Raw genomic sequence first — 27,481 nt, forward strand, 5'->3', positions numbered from 1 at the left:
TGTTGCCAAACCACTCTCTATCATGTTTGAAAAGTCATGGCAGTCATGTGAAATCCTTGGTGACTGGAAAAAGCGAAAAATCTTCAGGAAAGAAAATGTTCAAAGAAGGAGAAGGAGAATGAGAAGAAATATCAAGGGGAGATTGCTTTGCCTCACAGGCTTGTTAGGAAAGTAAAACCAGGAAAGGGAATCCAAAGGACCAAACAACTGAATGAGGAACAGTAGAAAATTTAGGAAGATCTTTCCTAGATATATCCTGCGATCCCAATCTTCCGTAATGACTACTCTTCTCCCAGCAGCAACCCTATAAAAGCTTTTCCATCTAGAAGCCCTCTCTACCTTGATTACTCTCTCCCTACAGCTCCATTTCATTTTGCATGTTTCAGTGGGTTCCAGTACAAGTCTCTGACAGGAAAGAAACCTGCCTAAGAATGCTGTAAGACAGAATGTGCACATCTGATCTACCAAAAGATGTGATTTGAATTTTGAGTGCATATTCCAGAGATGGTTTCCAGGTGTGTGAACCTGTGGATCAGTATTACACCTTTGACTGTGGACAACTGTGAGTGTATATATACAGTGTGGTTTTTGTTTAGGGTAGCCAACATTTGGTTACAGAACCAGGTTAGTGCCAGATGAATCATCCTTCTTCATAAATCTTCTGACAAAAACATGAAAAAATGGATGGAAACTTTTGAAAAGAAAGTTATGGAGTCAGATGTGCAAAATCACCTGGATACCTACCAATCTTACACATACTTGTAAACTACTTTTTTAGTTTAACAAATCTGCTATAACAAAATAACTTTTACCTAAAAATGTAGGATTTGGTACTGAATTCAAACACATAATAATATCAGTATGACAGATTTAAAATCCTGGTATTTCAGTAAGTATAACTGCTGCTGAATGTCTGTAAAAACTTTCACTAAACATTTCCTGGTTTTTGAAGTACTTTTTAGAAATCTCCTTAAGCTGTAAAGCACATGAGAAATACAATATACTTAGTGTAAACAGAATCTGCAGGACATCTTTAATTAAGAACATAGGTTTAGAACTGCTAGTCACCGAGTCAAGCTTCCTGTTTCTGTAGGATACTTTATGAAAATAATTTTTTTCAGCTGTATGGTAAAACTGTTGAAGTGTTCCTATGACTCCTAATTGAAGACTTTTCCAGGACCTCACCTTTAAGTAATGGGAGGTTAAAAACCTCACCAATTCCCACTTTAAATTCAGTAACACAGATTTCCCTTTCCTTTCGCATAAATATTTTTCCTTTTCTTATTCAACTCTGTTGCCAGTTTGGTTTTGTACTTTAAGAGTTTCTAAATCAGTATCCTCTTTGCCTTATATGTTGTGTTCTTTCAATAGTTCCAATAAAATAATATAATAATAACTCCTCTCTCCTTTGTGCTAATTCAATCTATGAATGAAAAACCTGAAAATATTCAGTATTCTAGACAGTCACATTACTCCAGCTTTAGTTTCTGTCTTGGTGTTCTGTCACCTAATATATCCTAGAGCTGAATTAGAGGAGGATTAATTTTTTTTCTTTTTTGTCTTTTTGACGGTAACTTGCTATGTCAAAGCAGAAATTACTGTTAACTTCTAAATGTTTATTTCACATGTGATGGAGAGCTACAAGGAGATAACCAAACATGCCAGTGTCTGCAAGAGCTGACTCATTTTGTTGCTATGACTTCACAGTATTGCAGTGTGCCAGTGAAATACCACCTTTTGTGGCATTTGTCACATATCTCAATACAAAGTGCTTGGACTTTCTTGTCATCTGTAAATTTAATTGTGTGCATCTTATGGCAATGTCATTCACAAAAACATCAACTGAAGTATGCCCAGTCTTCCAGCAACTTCCATTGCTATCTCTACAAATTTTACAATTCTTACAATACTCTTATCCCCTACTCAACTATTTCACTTTCCTCATATCAAAAACTTTTGTCAGAAGTCTAAAGAAATTTGATATGTTTCCCTTCTCTGCCACAGAAGAACAAAAAACCAAACCAAACAAAAAAGGCAAAACAGAAAACCACAATCAACAAAAAAAGCCCAACCAAAAAGCAAACCAATCAAGCAAAAAAAACCCAAATGAAAACCAAAACCAAGTCAAAACAAAGAAAAAAAGGGAAATGAGCAATACTGTGGAAAAAAGATGGTACAATCTATGTTTCAGATATCAGTGGGGTTTTTTTGTTGGTTGGGGGTTTTTCTGTTTGTTTTTTTTTTGGGGGGGGTGTTTGTTGGTTTCTTTTTTTTATATCCTTCAGTATAACTGAGATCAGGCTAATGGCTTGTTATCTGCTTAAATCAATTCCCAAATCCTTCTGAAACTGTAATCTGAAAGACACTTTGGTTGCTTTCAAGAGCTATAGATAATAACTTCCCAACTTGAGAGATTTATGAAAAATACTTGCTGCTAGAGCTGTAACTTAATGCCCTAATTATTTTATTGTTTTGAGATAAAGATCATATCATTCCTGTACTTTATTACATTAAATCCTTTGAATTTTTTTTCTAGTTTAAATATAAACTTTTGTATTTCCATACTGTTCTTCTGCATCACTCTGCTGAGGCCATCAACATCCTGGCTGAAGACAGAGGCATAGCATTTATTAGTTTTGGACTTGGGTCTGGTTTATCTTTAATCTTTAATCTAGAAATCTTTAATACAGGAATTCACTGCTTTTTATTGATTTCTGTTTATATAGCCAAAGATAATGTTACAATTTCTTTTCAATTCTTCTGCAAGATGTAACTCAGCTGGACTTTGGAAAGTATCTACTTTATCCTCTTACTTCTTGACCTCCACATTTCAACTTTTCTTTATTGTTACAGCAGTAACTGGTGAATAATAACAGTTCAAGGTTGTCTGGGAGGTCAATATGAAGCAATTAGAATATAGAAACACACATTACAGGTTTCACCAAATATATAATGTTGTCCTTTAAAAAAAAAGAATGTAGCTGGCTACTACTATTTTCTTTGTAGAAGAGCTAAGGTTAAGGCCAAAATAATGGTAGAATTTAGGAAGCGACATAGAAAAAGCACTCCTATGAACTCCTACCATAGGTGACAGGAAGTCCCCCCCATTTGCTTTTGTTTTTAATGTCCACGAAATGTTTCTTTCTGTTTTGAATCTATGCATGTTCCTCACATGACATTCTTGAACATCTTCCAGTCTTTGTGCAGATGGTGCATATCTCAGTATTTCCCAGTTTAACATAACACTGTTTTTGAAAAGCAAATTCTGTACTGACTTTAGTGAACCCTTCTGCAGACTTAAGAATTTGACATTTTGAAAAAACCTATTTTCTGATTTGTCAAGCCAGGTGTGTTTTCTTCACTTCTCATAGCAAGTACTATTGTCTCAATATGACTGAAAACAAAGCACAGATTTGCTTGATTTAGTTTGGGGCTTTTTTGACAGCTGACAGCATACATAAGTTGTGTTTCTGCTCTAAGTACAAGTATGTGATATTCCTAAAACAAATCCTATTACATTTCAATTTCTTACTTTGTTGTGTTTTCTTTGGAAATAACAACACATTTTTACCTGTTTAAAGCAAGCTTCCACCAGATTTGGAGGGAACATATTTCTGTGAAAAAGAAACAAAATAACATGAGAAGTGATAATACTCCAGTAATATTTTAAATAAAGGTGCAGCTAATAAATGAATTAAAGAATTGACCAGCTAATTTTTGAAGGAATCCTTAGGCAAATATATAATTACTGTATACAGTGGGTAGAGCTTTGTATATAGCATTGGCCTGGTTAGCTTTATCAGGACAAAATGCAGCAGGATTGGATAGATCCTGGCAACTGGAATCTCTGTATCCAGTATTGTGTAGCAGCTCTGGTTATGGAGCAGTATATTGGCTAAATTACCAAATGTACAAAGCTCTGTGGGACTGTGCTGACTTTTAATTTCATATTTATTAATGCTTTATGAATCAATGTTAATAAATAATTTAATAATATTTAATGCATTTCTAGTTCTCATTTTTTGCAGTCATGTAGCCTAGTACTTCATGACATTTGTCACTCCGTTTAGTCTTGCTGTGATTAAAAAATAAATCTCTCTGAAGTTTGAGTATTCCATAATAATAAAACATACACATATAATTACATATGTGTGTGTACATTTTTTACAGATGGGAGTTTGTTTCTTTACTTTCCATAATGGTGCATTTCTGAGGCAAATAGAAGCAGCCTAACTGAATAAATCTTGAGAAATCTGAGTGCAAACCTCTTCATGGGTCTTTCTAAAGTCCCCCTTCCTGGCAGCATGACTCTTGGAGGCCTTTCTCCATGTCTCTGGCTTCTCCAAATGGGTTAGTGGAACACAAAATTTTGGTGGCTTTACCTGTGGAAAAGCTCCCGAGTTCAAAACCTCAGCTTCCCTCCTCCCTGTGACATATTAGCTCTATAAAAGAGGTATTGCAGAGTCTCTGAGCAAGGAGAAAACACGATTTTACATCTGTGCCCCTCTATTTCAAGCATTTTACTTGCCTGTTCCTGGAATTTGTTTCCCATTCATACAATTTAACAAGTTGATTAGATGTACCCAGATTGGCAGCTACAATTCAAAATTAAAATTAATAACTAAATCAGGTATTCAGGTGAAGTGAGAAAACCGTTGAAAGCTGGAAGTAAAGAAAAGTGGAGGAATTTGGTAATAAGGATTGTGCTATGGAAGGAGGAAAAAAGACCCATGCAGATAGCAGAACAGAAGTCTTTCTTTTGTGAGTGAAAGAAAGAATATTTCTTTGAATATTAAAAGCAGCTTCTTCCCCTGCAACAGCTTGATTTGGAATTAAATCTGTTTTGTGGCACTGTAGAGTTGTCGTAGGTTAAAAAGGGAGATATTAAAAATGGAGATACTGTTATCACACAGCTGAAAGAAATTTGGCAACTTTACGCAGTCACTATCTAAAATTTTCTACTTTTGTTCTCTGTGAATCTAAATATTACTGTCATCGCTATTGGTACAGAAAATGTGCAATATCATAGGCATACCTGATTAAATCAAGAAAGGCATCTGCTGCTGTCACTTGCACAATTTTGCCTTCTCTGTGCATGTTTTCTTTCGTACCTTTCCCAGGGTGGATGATGACCACAATGATTATACCAATCAGTACAGCAATGATCGTAGTGCTCATGTAGTAGACTACTGCTCGGACTCCCATCTTCCCTGATGCTTTACTATCCAGGGCGGCAATTCCTAGTAAATTTAAGCACAATGAGATTCACCCAACACAGTTGTGAGCAAAGAATACAAACTAAGCATGATGAAAACTGTTTTGTGGGAAGAGTTTTGATGACCAGTACATTTAAAGCTACCTATGGCAAGCTGTCTCTCTATATTGCAGCTCATACAGCCACTGTCTTCCCATCCCACCCCTAATGCCTGTTGTTACATAATTTTCTATTGTGAGAGTTACAGCTTTCTGTTCTCTTTCTCTTTCCATCAGATGCAGTTAGTATTCTTCTCCATAAAAAACCCCGTTGCTCCTTCTCCTTAAAATTTCCAGTAGTCAGTTACTTCCCCATACTTCATTTGGAGGGATATGCCATCTGTCTCAAAGCAGTTCTGACACTTCTTGTTGGAATCAAACTTTCAAAGTACAGAATGAAAAAAGTGGTCAGAAATGGATGTCTTGGCTTTATTATCTCCTCCTATATGGAACTGCTTAACGCATACTTCCGTGGACTGCCCATACAATTATGGAGATGCCGTCTTTGAACATATAAAATACAGTGAAAGCTGGCCACCTTCTGCTCTGGGTGTCTGTCTCAGAGGAGAAAGCATTTAAAATATATCAAGAGGACTGCAGGAATATAAATAATACTGAAATATAAAACTAGAATCATGGCCTGGCAAAACTAAATGTTTTCTCAAATAACTGTAGATATATCATACTTCTGTCTGTCTTCTAAAGGAGGAAATACGTGCTGCTGGAGTTATAGTGAAAGCGCTCTACTCACTCAAGTAACTTAGACCAAGACTGTGTTCCAGGCTCTGATTGAATCTTCAAAGTATAAAACCAATCATGTGCTTCATACTTACCCTTTCATTTCAGCTAGTATTTGCCTGCCCTTTTGGCAGAAACCATGAGAGTCAGTAAGATCTGTACCCTCAAAAGGAATTGCGAAGGGAGGTCACTGGTTTCACACCCCAAATTGCTTGGTTTATGTGTGCCATTGCAGTGGAAGAACAAAGCGTTACTGATACAGTAAGAAACTGAAAATGGGCATCCAACATTTGAATCACTTGATCCTTCATTTCTCTGCTCAGCTTTTCCATCCGTAAAACCGGATAATAATGTTCATGGTAAGTTAATGTTTCTGTTTTCAAATTCTGCAAGGAAAATGGTAAATACTAGCAAGTAACTACTAATTTTCTTGTCTTTACAAACAGGAAGTAAGCCCTGTACCTCTCTTGTTGGTGGATGGAAGATCAGGGTGTTTTTTAGAGTCCTCAAAATAATGTAAATATAAAATAGCGCAAATATTATTAAGCAACGCAAAAAATAAAATTACTAATTTTTTGAGAACTTCAGATCCGCTACTGAATTGCGCAATATTTATCTCAGACACCATTTGTAACAGATTTTTTTTAGAAGAGTCAAAATTAAAATGAAATGTAATTTGGAAAATGAAAAAATATTGCTTGCATACTAGTCCAGTCAATTTCATCTTCATATATTATAATTGCTTTTTTTGTGTTCTTACTTGCTTTTTCTAAAGTAGCAACATCGGTCTGTGTATTTTTTAATTTTAGCTAAGACCAGTTTTAAACTCGTTTTAAACATCCTGAGCGTGAAAGGTTAACGTATACAGTTTGGAAGGAATGTTTGGAAATGCACAGATGTTGAATCAGTCAGTTCCCAGTATTCTGCCCTTGACAGGTAATCGATTAAGGACCAGAAGCTAAGCACTGTCAGTCTTAGAGGATTCACAAGAACACTGAACCTTATCTTTTTTCTTTTTTACTCCACACTTGATACTAGGTTGAGTCTCCTATAACCCAAAAATTCTTAGGGGTCAGTGTAGGGCATATCTTGCCAATAAAGATTGCTGTGTTGAAGGATTAGAGCTTGTGATCCTCTTTCTGCCTTGGACTGATTCTGGGACTGAGTGGTGAACCACGTGCAAGTGGTGTGTCAGAGAGCAAGAGTCATGCTCTGGTCTTTGTAAGCTGCTTTCCAGCCTGGTTTTCTGTTGTGCACTCCAGCTGTGACTACATGGCTCCTTATTTAAATTGCTCAGTCTCACTCCTGCTCTTGCTATCATAGAAATTATTTCTCAGCTTGAACATAGGGAACACCAATTCCTCTACTCTTGAGCTGTAACTGCTCATGGCATGTATAGCAGAGAGTATTCAAAGCAGAGGGACAACAGGTCTAAGTATGAACAAAGGGTGTATGAGGAGGAAGCAAATGCCCACCTCTGAGAGCCCTTACTGGAGGGCTGCTGGGCAGCCTTCCCTCCCACTGCAGTTAATGGGAACTCAGGGAACTGCAAAAGCCTCCAGCATATAAAAAAAAAAAAAAGGAAGAAAAAAAAAAGAAAAATAATTATCTAAAAAATATTTTTAAATTTGTTTTTGAAACACAAGAAAATGAAGTGGGTTGTTTTTTTTGCATTTTAAGATGTTGACAAGATTTCTTAGAACTGAATAGGACTCTGGAAGGGTCCCCAAAGCTTTCATGTGTCACAGAGCATTGTATCCTCAGTGTGTCTTTTCACAGTCAGCCAGCAAAACTCCCATTGTCCCGCGGGAGATGTATGTGCCCCTTTCATCCCGCTCGCTCGCTGCCCTCTCCTCCACACGCTGCTGGCTCCAGCACCTCTGCCTCCTCTCTTCCTCTCCCCTCCCCTTCCCCAGGGGGCCTGGGAAACTTTGCTGTGCCACCGGTCCCCACGCACAGGGATGCCTTGAAGTTGTCAAGGTGATCTGGAACAGAGCCCCTGTAATTTCTCCCAGCGTGTGTGCTCACACAACATGAATGGGAATGATTTTTTAAGTGTGGATGGGGAGGGGGGAGGCAGGGAGGAAGGAAGGGAAGAAAAGAAAGAAGGGGGCAGGCATAAGTCTGTAAAACTGCAAACAAACGGAAGCCCTTATCCCTGTCCTCTCCCTTCACCTACTCTTTCCTGCTCTTGAGACGCAACACTGTGGATGAAATAAAGACATGACAAGGAGTTTTCCAGCATGTCAGGGCATAAAGCAAAGCACTACTTTGTTCTCTAACAAAGATGTTAGTGAAGAAATGAAAATACTTCAGGATGTAGAAAAGGCAAGGAGAAAATAAGTATGTAATTTTAAGAGAAGGAGAAAGAGAGAGAAAGAATGCAGGGAAAAGGAGAAAAAAATCTAGTTAAGGCGATGTTTAAAATTCTAAATTGTTAATCTGGTAGTTCTGATTGCTCATCTGACTTGATCACAGTTCTGCAAATTAGCATGAACTAATGACTCTATGAACCTTCATGAATAGCAACTACGACTAGTTTTGTATCAATTATATTTGTTTGTATTGTACTTATGATTCTATATTATGTGTAATTTGTAATACACAGAATTTACTAATCCAGAATTGCTGCTATTGTTTTTAACTTTCCTTACTTTGGATGTATGCTGCACATCACCTATGTGTGATCTTGGATTATACTAGGCCACACTAACACAAAGGGATGGCACCGTACTCCTCAGAAAGATCAAAGGTAAAATACAATGAGTATGTTTTCTTTAGATAAAAATTAAGCCAATAATAGCTTTGAATTGGCTTGTTCAAGAATAAATTCAAAGGAGTTGTTTTAAAACCTGCAATGCAGAACCTCCCCTAAAAGTCCTGCAACTTCAGAATAGTTTCTCCCATTGATCAGCACAACTACATCAACTGATTTTTTGCAGAACAGTCCAACGTCCTCAAGCCAGGAGCTATTTCAGTCTGAGATCTGAGTTTATGCACATGCTCACTTTTGCTGATGCAGTACTTAAGAGTTTCTGAATGTGCTATTTTCTAAAAAAAAAAAAAAGAATATACATATTTACACAATTAGATCGAATGGGCTTATTTGCCACAACAGTAACTGGTCAGCAGCCGGTATGACTGAGGCTCTATTTCTGTGTGTAAACTCCTACTCAGCAAAGCATTCTTGGGCTTATATTTGGCCACAACATCAATCACTAACTAACATATTTTGACAGATGAGAGCCCATAACTAGCAGTTTTTAGATAGGATCCAAAGTAAATAGTATCCCACTGAAGAAGTGGGAAAGTAGCAAGATTCCTTTTCTTTTGCTTGCCCTAGAAAAACAGTCACTACTTAGGATTGATCCTGGTACCTTCCATGATTTTTTTATTTCTCAGAGCAAACAAGACTGTCACTGGGGGAGGGGGTGTGGATATCTTACATATGTGTAAGATATGCACGTGTACAATTTCAGTTTGAAAACGGTTGAAATGCTCAGCCACCACTTTTCATATTGCAAGTCCCTGTTTCTGAAATATTTTTGCTGCCCTTTAAAAACTTTTAAAAAAACTAAGTAGCTGATGTGTTTTTCACTTTCCTGCACTAAAATTCTTGTGTTTGTAACAGAATCTAACATTTTGCCCACAATGTTTTTAACTTTTGGTTTCCTTAAAATTACTTCTGACGCAATGAATGATGAAAATTTTAAATACAGAATAGTTCAGGCGGAAGGGGAAAGAGAAATGCTGATTTCTTCTCCCTAGTATCCAGTGACAGGGTGAGTAGAAACAGCTGAAACTGCACCAGAGGAGGTCCAGTCTGCACCTTTAGAAACATTTCTTTCCAGAGAGGGTGGTTGCGCACCTTCTCTAGAGCAGGCTCCCTGGAGAGGTGGCTGATGACCACAGCCTGTCAGTGTTTAAGAGGCCAATGCCCTTAGTAACTTTAATTTTTGATCAGCCCTGAATTGATCAGGGAGTTGGACTGGATGGTCTTTGTAGGCACCTTCCCCCTAAACTATTCTGTATTTAAAATTCCTCGGGAAGCTACAGAGAGCAATGAGGTCACCCCTCAGTCTCCTTCTCCTTTGGACAAGCCCAAAGTCCCCCCTTACTCCTCACAGGACAGTAGCAATCCTGCTCAGTAGAGGAGGGACTGTGGGTTCAGAACCCTGGCGCAGGCACTTGGCTGAAGAGTCACTGCTGCAAGGGTTCCATCTGTGGGCACAGATCTGAACACATCTAAGTCAGAATTCTGCCAACATGTGGCATTATGTTGATGAAAATGCATATAATGATGAACAGTTCTGAATGTGTCCATTCTTGCCTAGTCATACATATTGACCACCAGAAATAAAATGGAGAGGATTTCTATGATGATGAATTCTTTCCTTATTCAGCTTATTAGAAATGAATTGATGGCACTTCCTTGCCAATGTAGATTTTTATATAAATTCCCTTTAGATGTTTTGTACTAAGTCTTTAAAAACAAAACATTATGAACAGAGCATCTTTTTATTCCTAATTATTTCCCTGTTTACTTTTTACAGTCTCTTCATTAGGAAATTGCAGTTGCTTGTTAAGGACTCCTATGGTGGAACAGCAATAATGGCAACTGTTGACTCAGGAGTGTTGCCCTAATTTTGTTTCTTTAAGGTTGTCTTTCACTCTCCTAATGAAGCGGTCTCAAATGGGCTACTCCCACCCCCTACACCCGCTAAGCACTGTGTGATGAGTAAACTCTCAGTGTGAGACCGTGAGAACAATCCCTTTTGTGTATGTTGATGAGGATCTGTGGAAATGAATAACACTGTGCAAGGTCTCGGACAGAAAATTTGTAAGGAAAAGCAATAGTTAGGTAAAGACAGTGGAAGTATTGCCTAAGCTTAATTAGCATGATTAAGCTCTAAAGCTTTATTCTGACAGCAGCTGAGCATGTCCTGTGTGGTGCTTAGCAATCCCAGAAAACAAAAGTTAAATTTAAGCTTTGACAATTGTGTCCTTCACAATATCAGGTACAAATTTAATCCAAAATCTAGACCACTATTTTTAATAGCACTAGCAGTAAAGTAGTAAAATTACAAAGAAAAAAGATAACATTTTCAAAGGACTATATGTATTAGCAAAGTTAATTAATATTAAATCAATACAGCTAATGACTTCCTGAAACCACACAAAATACACGTTTGAAATGTAGCTCTGTACATCTTTTTACATGAACTGATGAGGCAAGCTGCTCCCAAATCTCAATGTAACTTATCTTTATATTAATAGGAATATTTAGATAATTAATTTTTTTTCCAGTTCCATTAAGAACAATGGCCAAACACCTCACAGGAAAATTAGCAGTTGTATTTGATCCAAAATTACATGACCGTGAATAAGCCAAGCTGACTAATGAAACCCATGGCTGGGATATAGTAATGCAATTCAAAGAGCCAATTAAATGGCTAAGAATGGCTCCTAAATGACTAGTCTTGCCCCCACAGCTTAATAGTCCTGCCCATCCTTGCTTCGAAAAAACTATTAACTTTGGGTTTTGTAGGGTTAATTCTTCTGTTTCTCATTTTCAATCATTTCAGAATTCTGTCACGTGAACACTAGAACTTTTACAAGGGAAGCAGAAGGAAATAGTGTCAAGGGCAGAAAACAAGCATTTTGGCATTAGTTTGTCATTGCTTAAAGTTGGCCTGTATTGGTAAAGTCCATCCTGTGCTCTTTGTCAGGAGCACTGCTAAAGCAAGTTAGCATTCTTTAATTCCTTCTACTTATCTTTAAGCTGCCTTTGTTCTCAAATGATAGCTGAGCAAACACCATACAGCATCTGATGACAAGAATTTGGTGATGCAAACTGACAATTGTACTCTTTCTGTTGGTCCCATACTTCCTGATGCAAACACACCAGCAAATAAATGTAATGTGTGCTAGCTTCAAATTTATTTCCTCTATCTGTTTTTAGCTCTTGTTAAGGGAAAACATTCTGTAAATGACTCTGTTACTTCATCTTTTGTTCTGTTGCACCTGCTCTTTTAGCCACAGTTTATTGTCAGAAGGAGAATGTTCATGAAATCATGGTAAGATTATGTCCGAACATCACTGACTGGCAAAAATGGAAGAAGCCCAAATAATCTCTAGTGGCTTTACAGTGATTTTTACCTTTCAGTTAGCCATGAATAATGAAAGACCATTTTGTTGTTATTCATCACGGATACCGCTCTTTCAGTGGAATAACTTCACTTCATGAAACTGTTGGGCTTCAATGCATCAAGATTATTTGCTATCTCATAAAAAATATGGCAGTAATCCACGTTGGAAAGTATTTCCTGGGCCATCAAATCTAGCATTCTAATACAACAGGCAAATATATTCCACAGAATTGGTTAAAAATTTACTGAGCTTGAGTTTCAAACCAGCAGCTACTTTTACCCTGTTTCCCCGTTAGGGTATTCCACAGCCTTGCTCTCTTCTTACTTGGCTTATTTTGGTGCACAAACCATTTGACTGGTCAACAACCCAAGGTCTGGATGGAGATCGAGGACAAGGGTGTCTCTCAGGGACCACCAGTATTTAATATCTTCATCAACAACGTGGACAGTGGGATTGAGTGCACCCTCAGCAAATTTGCAGATGACACCAAGATGAGGGGTGTGTTTGACACACCTGAAGGACAGGATGCCATCCAGAGGGACATGGACAAGCTCAAGGAGGGGGCCCATGGGAGCCTCATGAGATTCAACAAAGCCAAGTGCAAGGTGCTGCACCTGGGTTGGGGCAACCCCCCGTATCAATCCAGGCTGGTGGATGAACAGACCGAGAGCAGCCCTGCTGAGAAGGAATTAAGGGTGCTGGTGGGTGAGAGGCTGGACAAGAGCGAGTAAAAGAGGCATGACCAGCACACTGAGGGAGATGATTTTCCCCTTCTACTCTGCCCTCATGACACCCCACTTGGAGCACTGCATCCAACTCTGAGGTCCTCAGCACAAGAAAGATGTGGACCTGTCACAGCACATCCAGACAAGGCCACAAAGATATCAGGGGATGGAGCACCTCCTCTATGAGGACAAGCTAAGAGGGTTGGGGTTCTTCAGACTGAAGAAGAGAAGGCTCTGGAGAGATCTTATAGCACCTTCCAGTGTTTAAAGGAGGCCTGTAAGAAAGACAGGGACAGACTTTAGAGTCTGCTGATTTAGGAGAAGGGGTAGTGGTTTTAAAGTAAAAGAGGGTAGATTGAGACTGAATATGAAGAGGAACTTTTTTACAGTGAGGGAGTTGAAACATTGGAACGTGTTGGCCAGAGAGGTAGAGGCTGCCCCTCCCTGGAAATATTCAAGGTCAGGCTGAAGGGGGCTCTGAGCAACCTGATCTAGCTGAAGAAGTCCCAGCTGACTGCAGGGGGTTGGAAAAGATGACCTTTAAAAGTCCCTTCCAACCCAAATCATTCTGTGATTCTTCCCTTAAAATTCTTCTGTCGCTGTGAGTCAGTGAGGGCAGCAAAATTTGATAAACCTCCCTAGACTTAAAAGCTCAAAGCTAAAACATTTATAGAAAACAAAGTACAACATTTTCTGGTAAAATGAAATAAGTAAATATTGTACATTTGGATGGTGTATCTACTGAATGTTAGTGACGTTTACTTACTACATGAAAACTCCTGCATGATTACATTTTACTGTTCTGAGAAGTACAGTTAACTTGCTTTTCAGGTTTGCAATATAACAGGATACATTTGAAGAAACAGTAGGAAAGTACATTTCCTGAAACTCACATCTGCCTGAGAAGGACCCTGCTGTGGGGCTGTTGAGATACTCATTTAACTCTTCACATTATTCCATCTTTTGCTCACAGTGTTGGAATGTGACAAACAATATGCTTTTTGAAGGGAAACTAGGGAGTAATTTATCTTCTTTATGTGTGCTAAGCAGAGCAGGAGGGAGAGGAAAGCAGGGATTCACAGCAAGCCATGGAGCAGTGATTAGTAACAGCTGACAGTCTCAAACCAAGACTCTCTTTCTTTGGTTACCTCATTGTAATAACAGAGTACAAAGAACCGACTGTATTCAAGCCAAGAATCAGAGACCCAGGAACACAGAAAATAGCAGCTCACAATTTTTTTTTGTAACAAAACACTGCTGCTACCTGCATAGAGCAATTCTAAAAAGACATCCTTTTATGTCCAGACACTTTGACTAAGCTTTCCTGGAAATGAGATTCTTCTGTTGGGCATAAAGCTGATTAGTTTCTGTATAAGGAGTGAAAAAAATAAGTACTTTTGCTTATGAAAAAGCATAATATAACATGGTAAATAATTTCAGTTTAATTAGGAAAAAAATTTGGTAGCTGATAAGCCAAAGCACATTAAATTAATTTAAATCCTAAAGCATATGTTACAAGACTGAAATAACAATAGTTATAAGACTTCGATCCTATTCCCTGAGGATGAAAATATTAATTTTGACTTATTCTGAACATATTGCCAAAAACATCTACTTTAAACATGACATGTACTGCATCCTATCAATATACAAGGCCTAAAGATACCTTTGCCTTCTGGATGGTGTTAAGGACATTACTCAGTGCTCTATTAAAAATTTCTTAAAATACATGTGGAAGCTTTTAATCTGCTGAAATGCCGGTCTAAGTTTTGGCAAACTGTGCCTGGAGTTTTTCACAGACTTGTTTTTATATGAGCAACACTTATTAAATAACATTCCACAAATGTACAGTGCTTCTGTTATCTTACTGGCTCTGTACCATGTGACGAACATGTAAGCTATTTACTATGCCAAATCACTCCTTAGGTACTCTTTAGTTGCTACTGAAAAAATAATGTGACATCCTTTAGAATACAGATGTGAGATTGGAGGTATTCATAAGGGAACAGTAGCTAGTAATGCAGTCTAATGTAAAACATAATTTGCTTTTTATCTTGGGCATGTAACACATGCCTGAAGAGACATTTCTGTTGAATTGCTAGAAAAATTGATACAATTCTCGTCAGAGAGGTGCAAGATTTAAAGAATGGAAAATTAAGGTTTCCCCTCTAGAAAAAGACAGATGAAGATATCTATGAGTGTGCAAAAAAAAAAAGGGAATTTGGGGTACGGAACCGTACTGATTGGTAACTTGTCACAGCTCTATGCTGGAAGCATCACTTTCTCACCAAAATGTGATTCACTATTATTGGCAAGCCTGTTTCTTGGCTTCTTCACTACAATCTCCCATAATAGACTTTATTGCAGGGATAGTGTCTTATTTGGATGTTTGTCCACTAGGATCTGACGGTAGTTAAGTTAATTTTATAGAGTTCATGCAGCAGCCACCATTTGGAAAGAAGCTTTGCCCAGTTGGATGTGATTCAACACAAGATTTGAACTAATGGTAGAGTGTGACTAATGCACCTGATAACAACCTGGCCTTTGGACTTCTGTTTGGAATTTTAATTTTAGCACAATTTTTAAAACCTTGAGATCATTCTTCTTTGCTAATTCAGGAGTATTAAGGTAATTTGGATAAGAATGATGTGATATTGCCTTTAGATATGTTCAACGGGACTTGATTTTTTTGAGTGATCTGAAGTTACACTAGCAACTGCCCATCCACTAAAGAATCCTGCATGGGTTTTGTTGTTGCAGTAGCTACTATCTATTCTTGCACCAGGTTTGCTAACAATCAAAATATCTCTGCTTTGTGTTTTGTTGGGTTTTTTTTTTTTGCAGAAATCTTATCAGTGAGACAACACTGATTTGTGCATCTGTGTCCATCTTAGAAGTGCTCAGTGTTCATTTTGCTTTCAAGCTAGCAGTTCATTCATCTGCTGCTGTTTTATCCATTGATCTTTCAGAGAATTTATCTGAGTTGCTCACGGATCTAGTGCTTTTCTTTTTATCTGTGTTGCACACGTGTGTTTACATGTTCTTGCAATCATTTTAGTTTATTACATTCCTTCCTATGTGCCATACATTTTTCCAGTTGTTAGTGTTTTGCAACAGTGTGTGTGCCTCCATAGGATGTTCTTGACGGACTCACACATTGTTTGGTGACTTCTGTTCTCTCACACTTCAAGTATAATTTTAGCTTCCACCAAGTTGAGGTGCTATTTGCATTCACATGAAGCAATATAAATCACTTTGAATGGAGCTCCATGGTGCTGTTGCTATCCTGCTCCCCACAGTGATATAAAATTAGCTCAGTTATTCACCACAACAGAGTGAAGTCAGCAGTGTTGATATAACATCTTCTCAGTTTGGGGAGGTTTATCCTGAAAGACATTACACCCAAGACTTTACTGACTTTTGTGCACTAATATAGTGGGATATAATATAGTCAGTCCCTCTGACAGTTCAGGCACAAATAAGATGCATCACTACATTATATCTATCCATGTCAAAAAGGAAATGCACAGAGCTCTTTCATATCTCTAAGTCATTATTTGTACTAAAAACTGCAGAACAGTAACTAGTTTGACAATATAGAGTATTCCTGGATTCTCATTTTTAAAGAATCACATGAACTTGGATTTGATAAGAAAAATTCCGCACATAAAGCTTTACGTGGCAGTAAAAAATGCGTCTTGTATTGATAAAGAATCTAGAAACCTGAGTCTTCATTTATCTCATATAGTCAAATCTATTTAGTATGGGATCCAATGCACACACAATTTGAAAAAAAAATTGTATAAGCATTTATAAATTTATGAACTAGTAGGATTTACAAAACAGTACTTACAACCCATAAGTTAGTATCTTAATAATAAATTAATAACATGATAGCATTTTTCCTTCTTTTTTTATAGGAGTAAATCGGAACTTAATTACACCCTAAATCCCCCAAGAATTTAATCGGTAACAATCAAATGAAGTTTAGGGAAAAAAATACTTTCTATTTGTGAATTTAAGGTCCTCTGGTAATATGCCATGTGAATACTAAGGAGTCATTACTTTAGCTGCAATTAGTCTATTATGGTTTAAATTATCGTTATAATTTGGTGGGGTTTTTTCACAATTCAGTAATGATGTTAAGGTTCTTCTGAGAACTCATTAAGAAAGTGTGGAATTGGAGTTTCATGTGAACAGGCTTTTGTTTTCCTTCTTTTCTCTCTTTTGTTTCAGTGACCTCTTGAACTTCGGGTCAGCCTTGCAACATCAAAGCCGCACATTTTTTTCTTTGTATTTCTTCACCTTACAGACTTGTAGGAGGCAGTGGAAAGAAGTTAAGATTTTCTCTGGAATGCCTGACAGTAGCAGTCAGTGCTTTTTAATAATATTATTAAGCTCTTTTTCAGGATGTTACAGTGCTAAGTGCAGTTGAAATAGGAGTTATGGCTTCTACAATTCAAATGCTATACTGTTGCCATCTGGGCATCATCTGCTTGCAGGCAGGATTCAGAATATTAATTTCTATGAGAGGTCTCAGGTACCAAAGAAAGTACCAGCTGATTTTAAACTAAATGGGTGTAAGAGAAGAGGGGGTTTTTAAGTCACTGTTATCACTGGACTGTGATGTTCTGCAGAACAGAAAAGTAGTGTGTTTACTTTTTAACAAACTATTAATCATCCTATCTTGAATTTGAAAGATTTATTTTCTTAATGGATGTGGGTCCTTCGCACAGGTTCATTAGCCAGAAGACAGATGTTAGCCAGGCTTAGTAAGCACATATTCTCTAACTCTGTTTTCAGAGTCTGGGGAGTTAAGACCTACTGAAATTGTAAATACTGCACAAAGCTGATTTTCAGTGCAAGAATCTATTCATTAATGAAATAGCCATTCATTAGGTGAACTCTTGACCAAAACCTACTTTCTCTCTAGCTCTGAAAAGAAACTATATTCACTGGAGAAGCTCTGATATTATCTAAGTATTCAGAAATAAGTTAGAAGTGGGCGGTGAAATATCAGAATAAAGTAAGTATTTAGCTTTGCATGTAAGTAAAGAGAAAATAAGAGAGCTCTCTATGGAGGAAAGAATCAGCATCATTATGTTAACTGTGGTGCAAATAATGTACTTCTAGTACTATGCTGAACTTTTCTTTTTCTTATCAACCACCAGTAAGGAGCTAGTGGTATAGTTGTCTGTGGACAAAAAGATGCAATTATCTCAATAAAATGTTAATCCTGTTTAAGTATATAATTATAACAAAGTCTGATTCTGAGAATGTGATGACCTGAGGCATCTAAATAAATGTTTTAAAGTCCAAAAAACTTTTCAAAACTTGTCATACACTTAAAGCCCTTCAGGCTCTTCAGTTGAGTAGAGAAGATGAATATTGCTGAAAGATTAATATGAGATCTGATACATCAGAAACTGCAACTCATGCTCTCCAAATACTGGAATACCATAAACCCCAATATTTTTTCAAACAATTGCTCTTTGTTGTGCAACTCTTAAGTTTTCAGAATACAGTCAGGATGTATTTGTCAGCTTTTTTCACAACCAGGGGGCCAGGAATTTAGTTTGCTTTGATACCAGACTTTGAGATATGGTAGATCATTAAGAACAACAATAAGATCTGAAAGCTTCTGCTGGTATGGAAGTTGAGGTTTGAGTTTTCTTTATTTTCATGTTTCTTCTTCAGTATTAGAATTGAATTAGAATTGCTATTCATTTGTGTGAAACTGTGAGGTAATTTACCTTTTCCTTCCTTGATAGTACTTCTTTCCCCCACCCCAAGACCCTTTGTATCGTAGTAGTTTTTACTTGTCTTTGTAGATCATCATTAGTATATCTGTTTTTGACAGAATCCTGCAGAGGAAAAGGTCCTCTCAAGATATTATTGACAGAAGGAATACACAGAACTTCTGTGCCTGGTGAGCCCAGGAACCAAAATTTAAGAGCTTTCCAACCCAGATGCTTTTCTTGCTAGTTTGCTACATATAACTTGCTCACAGTAGCAGGAACTGAAGGTTTGGGGTGCACTAAACTGCTTTTTTATTTGCTAAGTGTACAAACCTCTGAGGAATCTGTGTTTGTACTGATTGGACATGTCCCTCCTTCATAGAGAAATGCCATGCTTTACACTTATCCAAGATCAAAAATGCTACCTTACAGAGATACATAGATGGACTTTTAGGTAAACAGAATTAGCTTTGTTTTAGTGTCTACTTAGTCAAACCTGGGAAGATCAATTTCTAGAGAGAATCAAAGGAAAAAAGCCTTGTGAAAGGGAAAAATGGGCCACCAGGGAGACCCAAGCAAAACATCTGATGCAGTGCATAGAAGTGGCAGAACATGCCTAGACTTAGCCCAAACTGATGCTTTCTAGAATAAGTCATCACCACAAACCTCCAGTCATTTCTGGGACTGGTGTTATGTCACAAGAGTTCCGCTTCAAACTTCAGCAGTGTAACAGCACCCTAGACTCATCTGTGTGAAGAAAAACAGAGCTGACTGTGTGAGTCTGAAAAAGTTCACACCAAGAGACTTTCAGAGTTCTTAACTCCACCCAGTTAAGAAAGACTGGCAATTCTGTAAGGAGACTCTCAGTTCCAGCAACATTTTGGCATGATCACCACTGCCTCAGGCACTCATCTGGAGACAACATTGCAACAAAGGAATAAGGAAAAAGTATTTTACCCTGTGCCAGCCAGGTCTCTGCAAAAAGTTATCAACTGTGAAGAGGAGTATGGAAAGCAATTTCTATCAATGAGGCCAGCTCTTGTATATTTGCCATAATTATCTTTTGAGAAATTCTCCACACCATCAACAACAGCATTGTTTACATTTTGTTGAATTCATTCCTCAAGGTCTGAACTGGAGAATGTAGAATATATTCAGAAACAACCTGTAAGCAAAGAAAAAATGTACACCAACAGGGGTATCTGGATGAAAGAAGTTGTAGCAGATGCAGGAACTGCTTTGTGACTCTCTAAGTCTCAACAAATTATTAGAGATTTCTGACCTGAGCGTCTCTGTTTTCTCCTTCTTATCCTCCATCACCAGTAAGAGAGCTGTGACGTGGCTGGATACTGGGATGAACAATTAGCTGGCCAGCTTTCCTGCTTTTCCAGACTACCAAACATCTTACCGGAACCCAGACCAAAGGCTTGAGTCCTGTAGGTCTTGTGGTGGTGCACAGTGGCTCTCCTCCTTCTCCATTGCTCAGAATTCAGGTGGGACTTCCAGCAATGCTATCAAGAGACTGGGTTTCAGTACCTCTGCCTCCAGTAATAATGACAATGATGGATCCGCCTTATAGAAGTTTATAACCCAAATACCTGTCTGAAGGACAGTATGTAGGAGATCCAGCAATTAGCTTTGAGAATTAAATGGAAATAATATGTTAATAGGTCAACAACTGTCCATTAGCAAAAAAATGGAAAAAAATCATAGTGAAAACAAGAGTAGAGCACCTAATGATGGCATTGAAGACCCCTGTTTCTGAAAGAAGACAGCCTTCTGCATGTGGTTTGATCTGCGGTCAGTCCCTCTACAATGATCTGCTTAGCTGATGCAGTCATTCAGAAAGTACTTTGGATCTTGTCACATTTTATAGCATTGATGAAACGATGATATGTCTTAGTTCAGCTGGTGTGCAAGTATTCCCAGTATTGTTCCACATGCTCCCAAAATCCAGCCTCAGGAATTTTTATCATTAGATTCTTCCAGTCTTCGTGGACAGTTATTGCAAAGACAAACTGACAAGGAAGCAAATACAATGGGGTTGTGCTATATTCTCATGTAGGAAAAGAGGATGTGGATCACGGCATTCAGGCTAGAGCTAAAGAGGTGAAAGCAGTAGAAAAGAGAAAGCATACAAAGCCTGAATGAAGCCTTTGTGTACCTAACTATGCTATGTGTAACCCTTCACAAGTTTTCAGGCTCATTTTTGTCATATTTTGATAATGGCCTAAGGGCACTGTTGTTATCTGTCAACCTCCCAAAGTGGGATATTTAAAAGCCTCTGATATAGTTGTGCACACTTCTTTCCCTCTTTCTTGTCATATGGCTGGCCTTAGCTCTTTTATTTTTAAGTCTAATTTCATGCCAATGGAGTGAGCTTACATCTGTTGAAGGTGAGATGATTTTTAGATCCTGGAACAGTTTTCCCTTCATTTTGAACTGGTTCTTGAAGACCTATGCGTGTTGGAAAGCTGAAACTGTAGATAGTGGTCATTGTCTATGAGCAAATGGTAGGTGAAATCTTAACGAGTGAAAACAGAGACTCCTTCAATCTGATATGAAATTCCATGGAGTGCAAAACCAATATAAACCTACGGGAAATTAGTTAGTTCAATGGTCAGCCAACCCATTTCTTTGTCTTCACCTTTACCTGATAACAGATTCTTATTGAAAGACTATGAGAAACAGAAAGAGATAGAGTTAATTACCCTTGGTTGCCCTCCCTATGTCTAGGGAGCATTGATGACCAGAGTCATCCTAAATTGCTCTTTACCAGAATTTAACAGTGAATAATGACTGTATCTGTGAATTTTGTTTCATTTTGAAATTATTAACTTCTGGTTTGTGGTGCTGTACAACACAATTTAATTGTGTGCTGTGTGAAATAATGCTTCCTTTTCTTTATTATAAATGCACTTCCTACTTATTTCATTGGATACCCTGTATTTCCTTTATTACGAAAAATAGTTAGGAGATACAATAATAAACAGTTACTTCATCTAAGCCTCTACAAATGTTGTATCTTTTTCAAGCCAAGAGGGTACAGTCTGTTTAATCCCTCCTTGCATTTCACTAGAACTCCATTACACTGGTAAACCCTGTCACCCTCTCTGTACTGTTCACTGAGTCTGAGAACTCTTGCCTGTGTTCTAATGCCCATTTGAGAACTTGTGATTAGGTGTGGTACAGGTGTAGCACGTTCCCCTTTCCCAGGTGTATTACTTTGCACTTGGCACCATTCTAGTTCACCCGTCATGTTCCCACAGACTCATTCATTATTGAAATCACTCTTTACAGTTTCAGTCTCCAATATCCTGAACAAAATGCTTGCTCTCAGTGTCCTAATTCCCAAAATGCTGAGGCTTGGTTTTGCATTTTGGACATTTTACCGTACAAAATGCAAAACCAAGTCTTTTCTATTTACAATCTAATGCAGCTGAATTTACATTTTGTAATATTTTTGAGGTTTTTAATGTTCAGGTTTGCTGTTTTTCTGTAACCAACTCGTATTTGTTTGTATTAAACTCAAAAAAGTGTTTTGAGCTTTCTCTAAATATTTTTAGTCCTTCTGTCCTTGACTAAAATAGAAATGTTAAGAAAGAGGCAGTGTGGTTTTACAGTGGTCCATCAGTGCTCAGGCAAGATGTTTTAACTCCTACATGTTCTTCCAAATAGCTTTTGCTTTTTTGTTTTGACTGTGACTTGCCTGTCAGGAAGCAAAGTCTTGGTGTTATGCGTTTGAACTAAAACATAAAATCAAAACCAAGTCTTTGTGGATGGGAGATTGCTCCCTGTTATTAATTCAGCTGGAATCCCATACTGAATGCAAACTGAATAAAAGCATAACAACCTGTTATTCAATACTTCGCGAAACAACTAAAAAATAATGGTCCGCTAACAAAAGTTATATTTTGCAATGGAATTTCAATCAGCCTTTAATTAAGGGCTACTAGCAAACTGAATTATTTTAGAGAAGTTTTTTAGTTTTGCTGTCTTTAATTATTGCAGATTTTGTTCTTGAACACTCTTGGTGTTTGTGCATTGCTGCTTGCAGAGACTAAGACTTCAAAAACCACAGTGCTGCATACTTTCTACTTTTGCATGCTCTATATCCTCCTTAGGTTTTCTTTTTTTGTGGTATAATCAAATTTTATTTTGTACAGATTTTATGCAGGAATTTAATCTCTGCTGCTATTGCATTCTAATTTTTAGTCAGATATGGGTTCATTTAGTTATTCTGTCAGGCTCTTGTGAAGATAGATTTCTGTGTATTGCCTATTGCAAAAATTGTTTCAGAAATGAGTTATAAATTAATTTTATGAACCTTTCCGTAGCTCCTTGCTTTTAGTATTTGCATAGATTAAGAGGTACAGCACTTTTTGAGGAAGGGGTTCCACCCAAAGGTGTATTTATTGTGCAGATACGTATGACGTTTCATTACAATTTTCTAAAATCCATGCCTTGCACAATGCTTTCTGATTTCCAGCTGGATATGGTTTATTTCCTACTGGATCAATTTCTGTGCAAAAACTTGTTCAGGAAATCATAGTCAAACTGATGGCCAACACACTCTGAATCTGCACACAGTTTGTTTTGTATTTTGACATGAAAGTTGATGTTTCTAGGCACTGAATACTTTCTAAGCTGCTTTTTTTTTCCTTACTGATTTTTTTAAAATGTAGCTACTTGCTATTTAAACTCAGTTTTTTAACTTTTAAAATCTTTGTCCAAAATATTTCAGAATTATATGACATCATTATGAAACTTATCTTGCCCACATTTCCTTAAAGACTGTGGGTGGGAACAGTATAAGAAGGTTCCAATTTCTCCATCTTTGAGTGCCTATCTAAATAATGACTAATAAAGACTATGTTCCAGACTTGATAGATTTTTGTTTTTATACATAAATACAGATGTTGAAAAGGTCTTTAAAGTAGTAAGTTTGTAGTTTCATGGTTGTGTATTTTTAGCTGCTGTAAGCCTGAATCTTCCGTAAAGATGCTCGTTTGAGATGAAATTGTTTCTTAAAATGGATCAATATTTGTGGTGTTTCTTCAGTTGTTTCTCTAACTCTACAATATTCCATTTACATGATGAACTGGATCTTTACACACTTAGTAACTTGCATGCCGGTCTTGGTTTTGGACACACACATATCAAAGCACAAGTTTTCCTTTACTCATGGAAAAAGTATGTGGATGTTCAAATTAAACAGCACTGTCATCCAGTTATGTAAGTTGCATATGTAAATACCTATATGAATGCATGAACTGGTGTGCACAAAGTGCACAAAATTTATGCTGGGATGCAATTCAGCTTTTACAATGCTGACATGGTTATAAATGTGGGTGTGGGAGAAAGAGGAAAGAGTTGCCTTAAAAAGAAGGTAAGTTACTTTTCAAATAACATTTTATGCATTAGAAGAAAGGCATAAATGAAAGAGTAACACACTCCTAGGATGTCCATGGATTGGTTACTCATAGACGGCTTACTACTACAGGAGATATCAACAGGATTCCTCTGTAGAAAGATTCCCATACAAACATATAGGCCGCTCAAATGCACTGACAATCTGAAAAGTGCTTCACTCAGAGAGGATCTGCCAATTCTCTTCTTTTCCCTATAACCAGAGTCAACTGAGATTAGTGTAAAACTTTTCATTGATTTGGTGGGCATTGATTATCCTGACTTCTAAAATAATTTCTCTAGGACTTGCAAAAATCAAGGAATTTTGGGAAAATCAGAAAATTTCCCAATTTCTAGAATTTGGAAAATGGATTCATTGCTCTGGTGGCCAGCTAAACTGACAAAACACTGCCTAACTGCTTCTCAGTTTTCGTGTATGAACTATATGAACTGAACCAGGAATTCTATATTTTTTTAAACTGAAATGCAGAAGCATAAGACTGACTTTTGTTAATGCTTTTACCTTTCAGCTTAACTGTGAGTACCCAAGATGTTTCACAGGCACAGGTCTGTTCTGTCACGATGAATTAAAGGGAATTACTGCTGGGCCCCTGGGAGAACGATAATTCTGGCTCCACAGGTCTGTTCTGTCTGAATGAGAGACTTTCCATCTGTTGAAATTACCACAAATATTGTGGGACCTTGTAGTGGGTGACATTTTTTTCCACAATACAATTGTCAGCAAGCAGACAGGAGAGCACTGGAACTACTTCAAGGAGTTAGGATGAGCAAATTCAAAATTCTGGCCCTTCATGTTTGCTGCTATTAATTTAACATGTTAAGAAAGGACTTTACAACTGTCAAAATGAAAAATGCTTATACTTTACTGGAGGATAGGTGTTTTGATATGATTTAATAACATTTGCATTCAGTTACACTTGATGGGCCATTTACTGCCTCATTCCAGTGTTGGCAAGGCAGATATAAAACATAATTTCTTAAATTTAATAACATCAAACTATTTTCTAGAATTATGTCTTTACAGAAGGCTATGTACAGCTGCTATCTGGATGCGGGAGGCTGTGCCATTGTATCATAGTTTCCCGTCATGCAACCTAGTTTGGGTCTATCACACCATGTGCTAACTTCAGGAGAACATTTTTTAGCTTCCTGGTTAACACACTCCTGGTAAACAGTTGTAATTAGTGAAAAAACACGGTTTGCTTATGCATATTTGATTATTGATGATATCATCAAAGTTAGCTGCAAGCAGTCATTAGGTAACTACTTGGTTTCTACAGCAGCTCTCAGTGATGGCCCTATATACCATCTTGATGCAGCTACTTGAAGTTTATTGCAGTCTCTGCAGCATTACCACTAAAATAGCTACCAAAATACTTTGCATCTGCTGAGCTATGACATTTTAATCTACATATCTCCTCTTCTTTTCTGCCCCAGTAGGTAATAAAAAACTTCACCAGCCCCACATCTAGAAAGAAAAAGCAAGGAGAGATACAATTGGAAAACATCATTTGCCTAAGGTTATACAATATGTAACAGCATTGATTTTCCACATTTTACATCTGCAAGTTGCTTTGGGCAAAATCTGGCTTTTCTGCAGTTGAATCTGTTCATATCCAGATGCTGCAATTTTCTTGACTAATGTAAGGGAGTAGCTTGGAGACTGTGTCAAGTGCAGTTGTTTCTTTGAATATTACCCTTTTTTCATTGTAGGTAATTTCAAGCAACTGCAACTACAGCTTGGCTGTTAATTGTCAACTCTGTGTGTGCTTTGTTTTATTACTTGAGTCACTTTGTATATCTTTCTTTCATCTCAGTGGGGGGATTGTTCCTTACTACTTGTTTTTATCAATCACCGTTCATTGCAGTTCTCTGATAGCTGAAATCAAAAGCATCATATGTACATCTGAGGTTAGTTAAGAAACATCCACACATGGAAATTCCAGCCTTCTGCTCTTTGTCAACACTTTCTATAGTTTTTTGTAGTGATAAATACTATGAACATTTTCAAAGTGTGGGGACAAAACCTTTTGTCTCTGAGTCTGTCCAAAAGAAAGAAATTTGTGCCTCCTGCAATAGTTAGTGTTGTAGTTGTTATTGAAATGCTACATCAGAGGCAAGGAAGTTTCTGTGTCTTCCAGAATCCATTAACAACAGTTATGTCATTATTTGAATTAGTAAGGGGAGCAAATATAAACAAAGATATATACAAACTACGTACTAAGATGTTTCTCTTCTTTGATGTAAACCTTCTGTACTTGTTCTTTTGAACTGTTTTTCCATACAACCTTCCTTTGTGGAAGAAGATTCACAGACTTTCTGTTTGTACAGGATCTTGCACACAAAATTCTGGTATGTGATTAAGATTCATTTGTACCACACTAGTGTTCTTCCCATTAACAATTTGGACAAGCATTATTGTCCAATGCACACTCATATTGGGATCTTTGCTTGATTCTGTAATTGCTGACCTGCTGTGCCATCTTTGGTGAGCCAGTGGACCTCAATTTCACCGTTTCTATGTTCCCTTTCTCCTTACCCATCTTGACTTACATTAGTAAATAAACTGTTCTCTTACTGTTGCTGCAATGTGCAGCAAAAATTAGTCTCAGGTCTTCAATTGGGTTTTTATCCCTTGTTATGTTTTACCAGACAATGATATTTGAAAGAACTGTACAGAATTTAATCCCAGTTCACTTGCACTTAAAAGCAGTGGTCCCTGTATAACTAAATTCCAAGCTTTCAAAATTTTGGGAGAGGAGAAGCAACCTCTCTATTAAACTGAACTATAATTAAGCAAAATATTTGCAAATAACCCTTATAAAATTTCCCTAGCTTTAAGATTTGTTACAAATGTTATGCTCAAATTACACTTTTTATAATGACTGGTTATGAATTGTTTTTGTGAAAGACATTTCAGAAATACATATTTTTGTTAAGCAAAGGTACTTCATTCTGACATCCTTATATTCAGTGAATAACTGAAACATGCAGATAAACCTTGTGGGCCAGTTTTAAGGACTGGAATTTCAATTTCATTATGATCTTGCTGTATCAGCTCAAAAAAACATTAAGGCATAAAGCTCTTAATGCTGGTGCAATTTTTTCAATCTTTCTCTATTTCATGATGAATTGTTATCATACATATATATTTATTTTATATATATCTTAATTGTATTAAACCTGTTTCAGAGCCAACAGGAGCACCACAGACATGGTATTTGTTCTCAGACAACTGCAAGAGAAGTGTAGGGAACGGAACAAGGGTCTCTATGTAACCTTTGTTGATCTCACCAAGGCTTTCGATACTGTGAGCAGAAAAGGTCTGTGGCAGATTTTGGAATGTTTAGGTTGTCCCCCCAAGTTCCTTAAAATGATCATCTCACTTCATGAGGATCAGCACGGCCAAGTCAGATATGGCAACGCACTTTCTGAGCCCTTTCTAAT

At 37.3% G+C, this 27,481-nt stretch overlaps 1 protein-coding gene across 1 annotated transcript in view; it reads right to left on the reverse strand.

Annotated features, from left to right (window-relative positions):
- Positions 1-27,481, reverse strand: part of SLC1A3 (solute carrier family 1 member 3) — a 67,065-nt gene that overhangs the window by 14,661 nt on the left and 24,923 nt on the right. The window contains exons 4-5 of the mRNA XM_027709146.1: positions 5,036-5,240; positions 3,572-3,614 (exon numbers count right to left, since the gene is read on the reverse strand). Coding sequence (XP_027564947.1) covers positions 3,572-3,614; positions 5,036-5,240 — 248 coding nt within the window. The remainder of the gene's footprint in view (positions 1-3,571; positions 3,615-5,035; positions 5,241-27,481) is intronic.

Source organism: Neopelma chrysocephalum, unplaced genomic scaffold (assembly GCF_003984885.1).
Source record: "Neopelma chrysocephalum unplaced genomic scaffold, ASM398488v2 Primary Assembly neopelma1_96688, whole genome shotgun sequence".
In the NCBI taxonomy this organism is placed as follows: domain Eukaryota; kingdom Metazoa; phylum Chordata; class Aves; order Passeriformes; family Pipridae; genus Neopelma; species Neopelma chrysocephalum.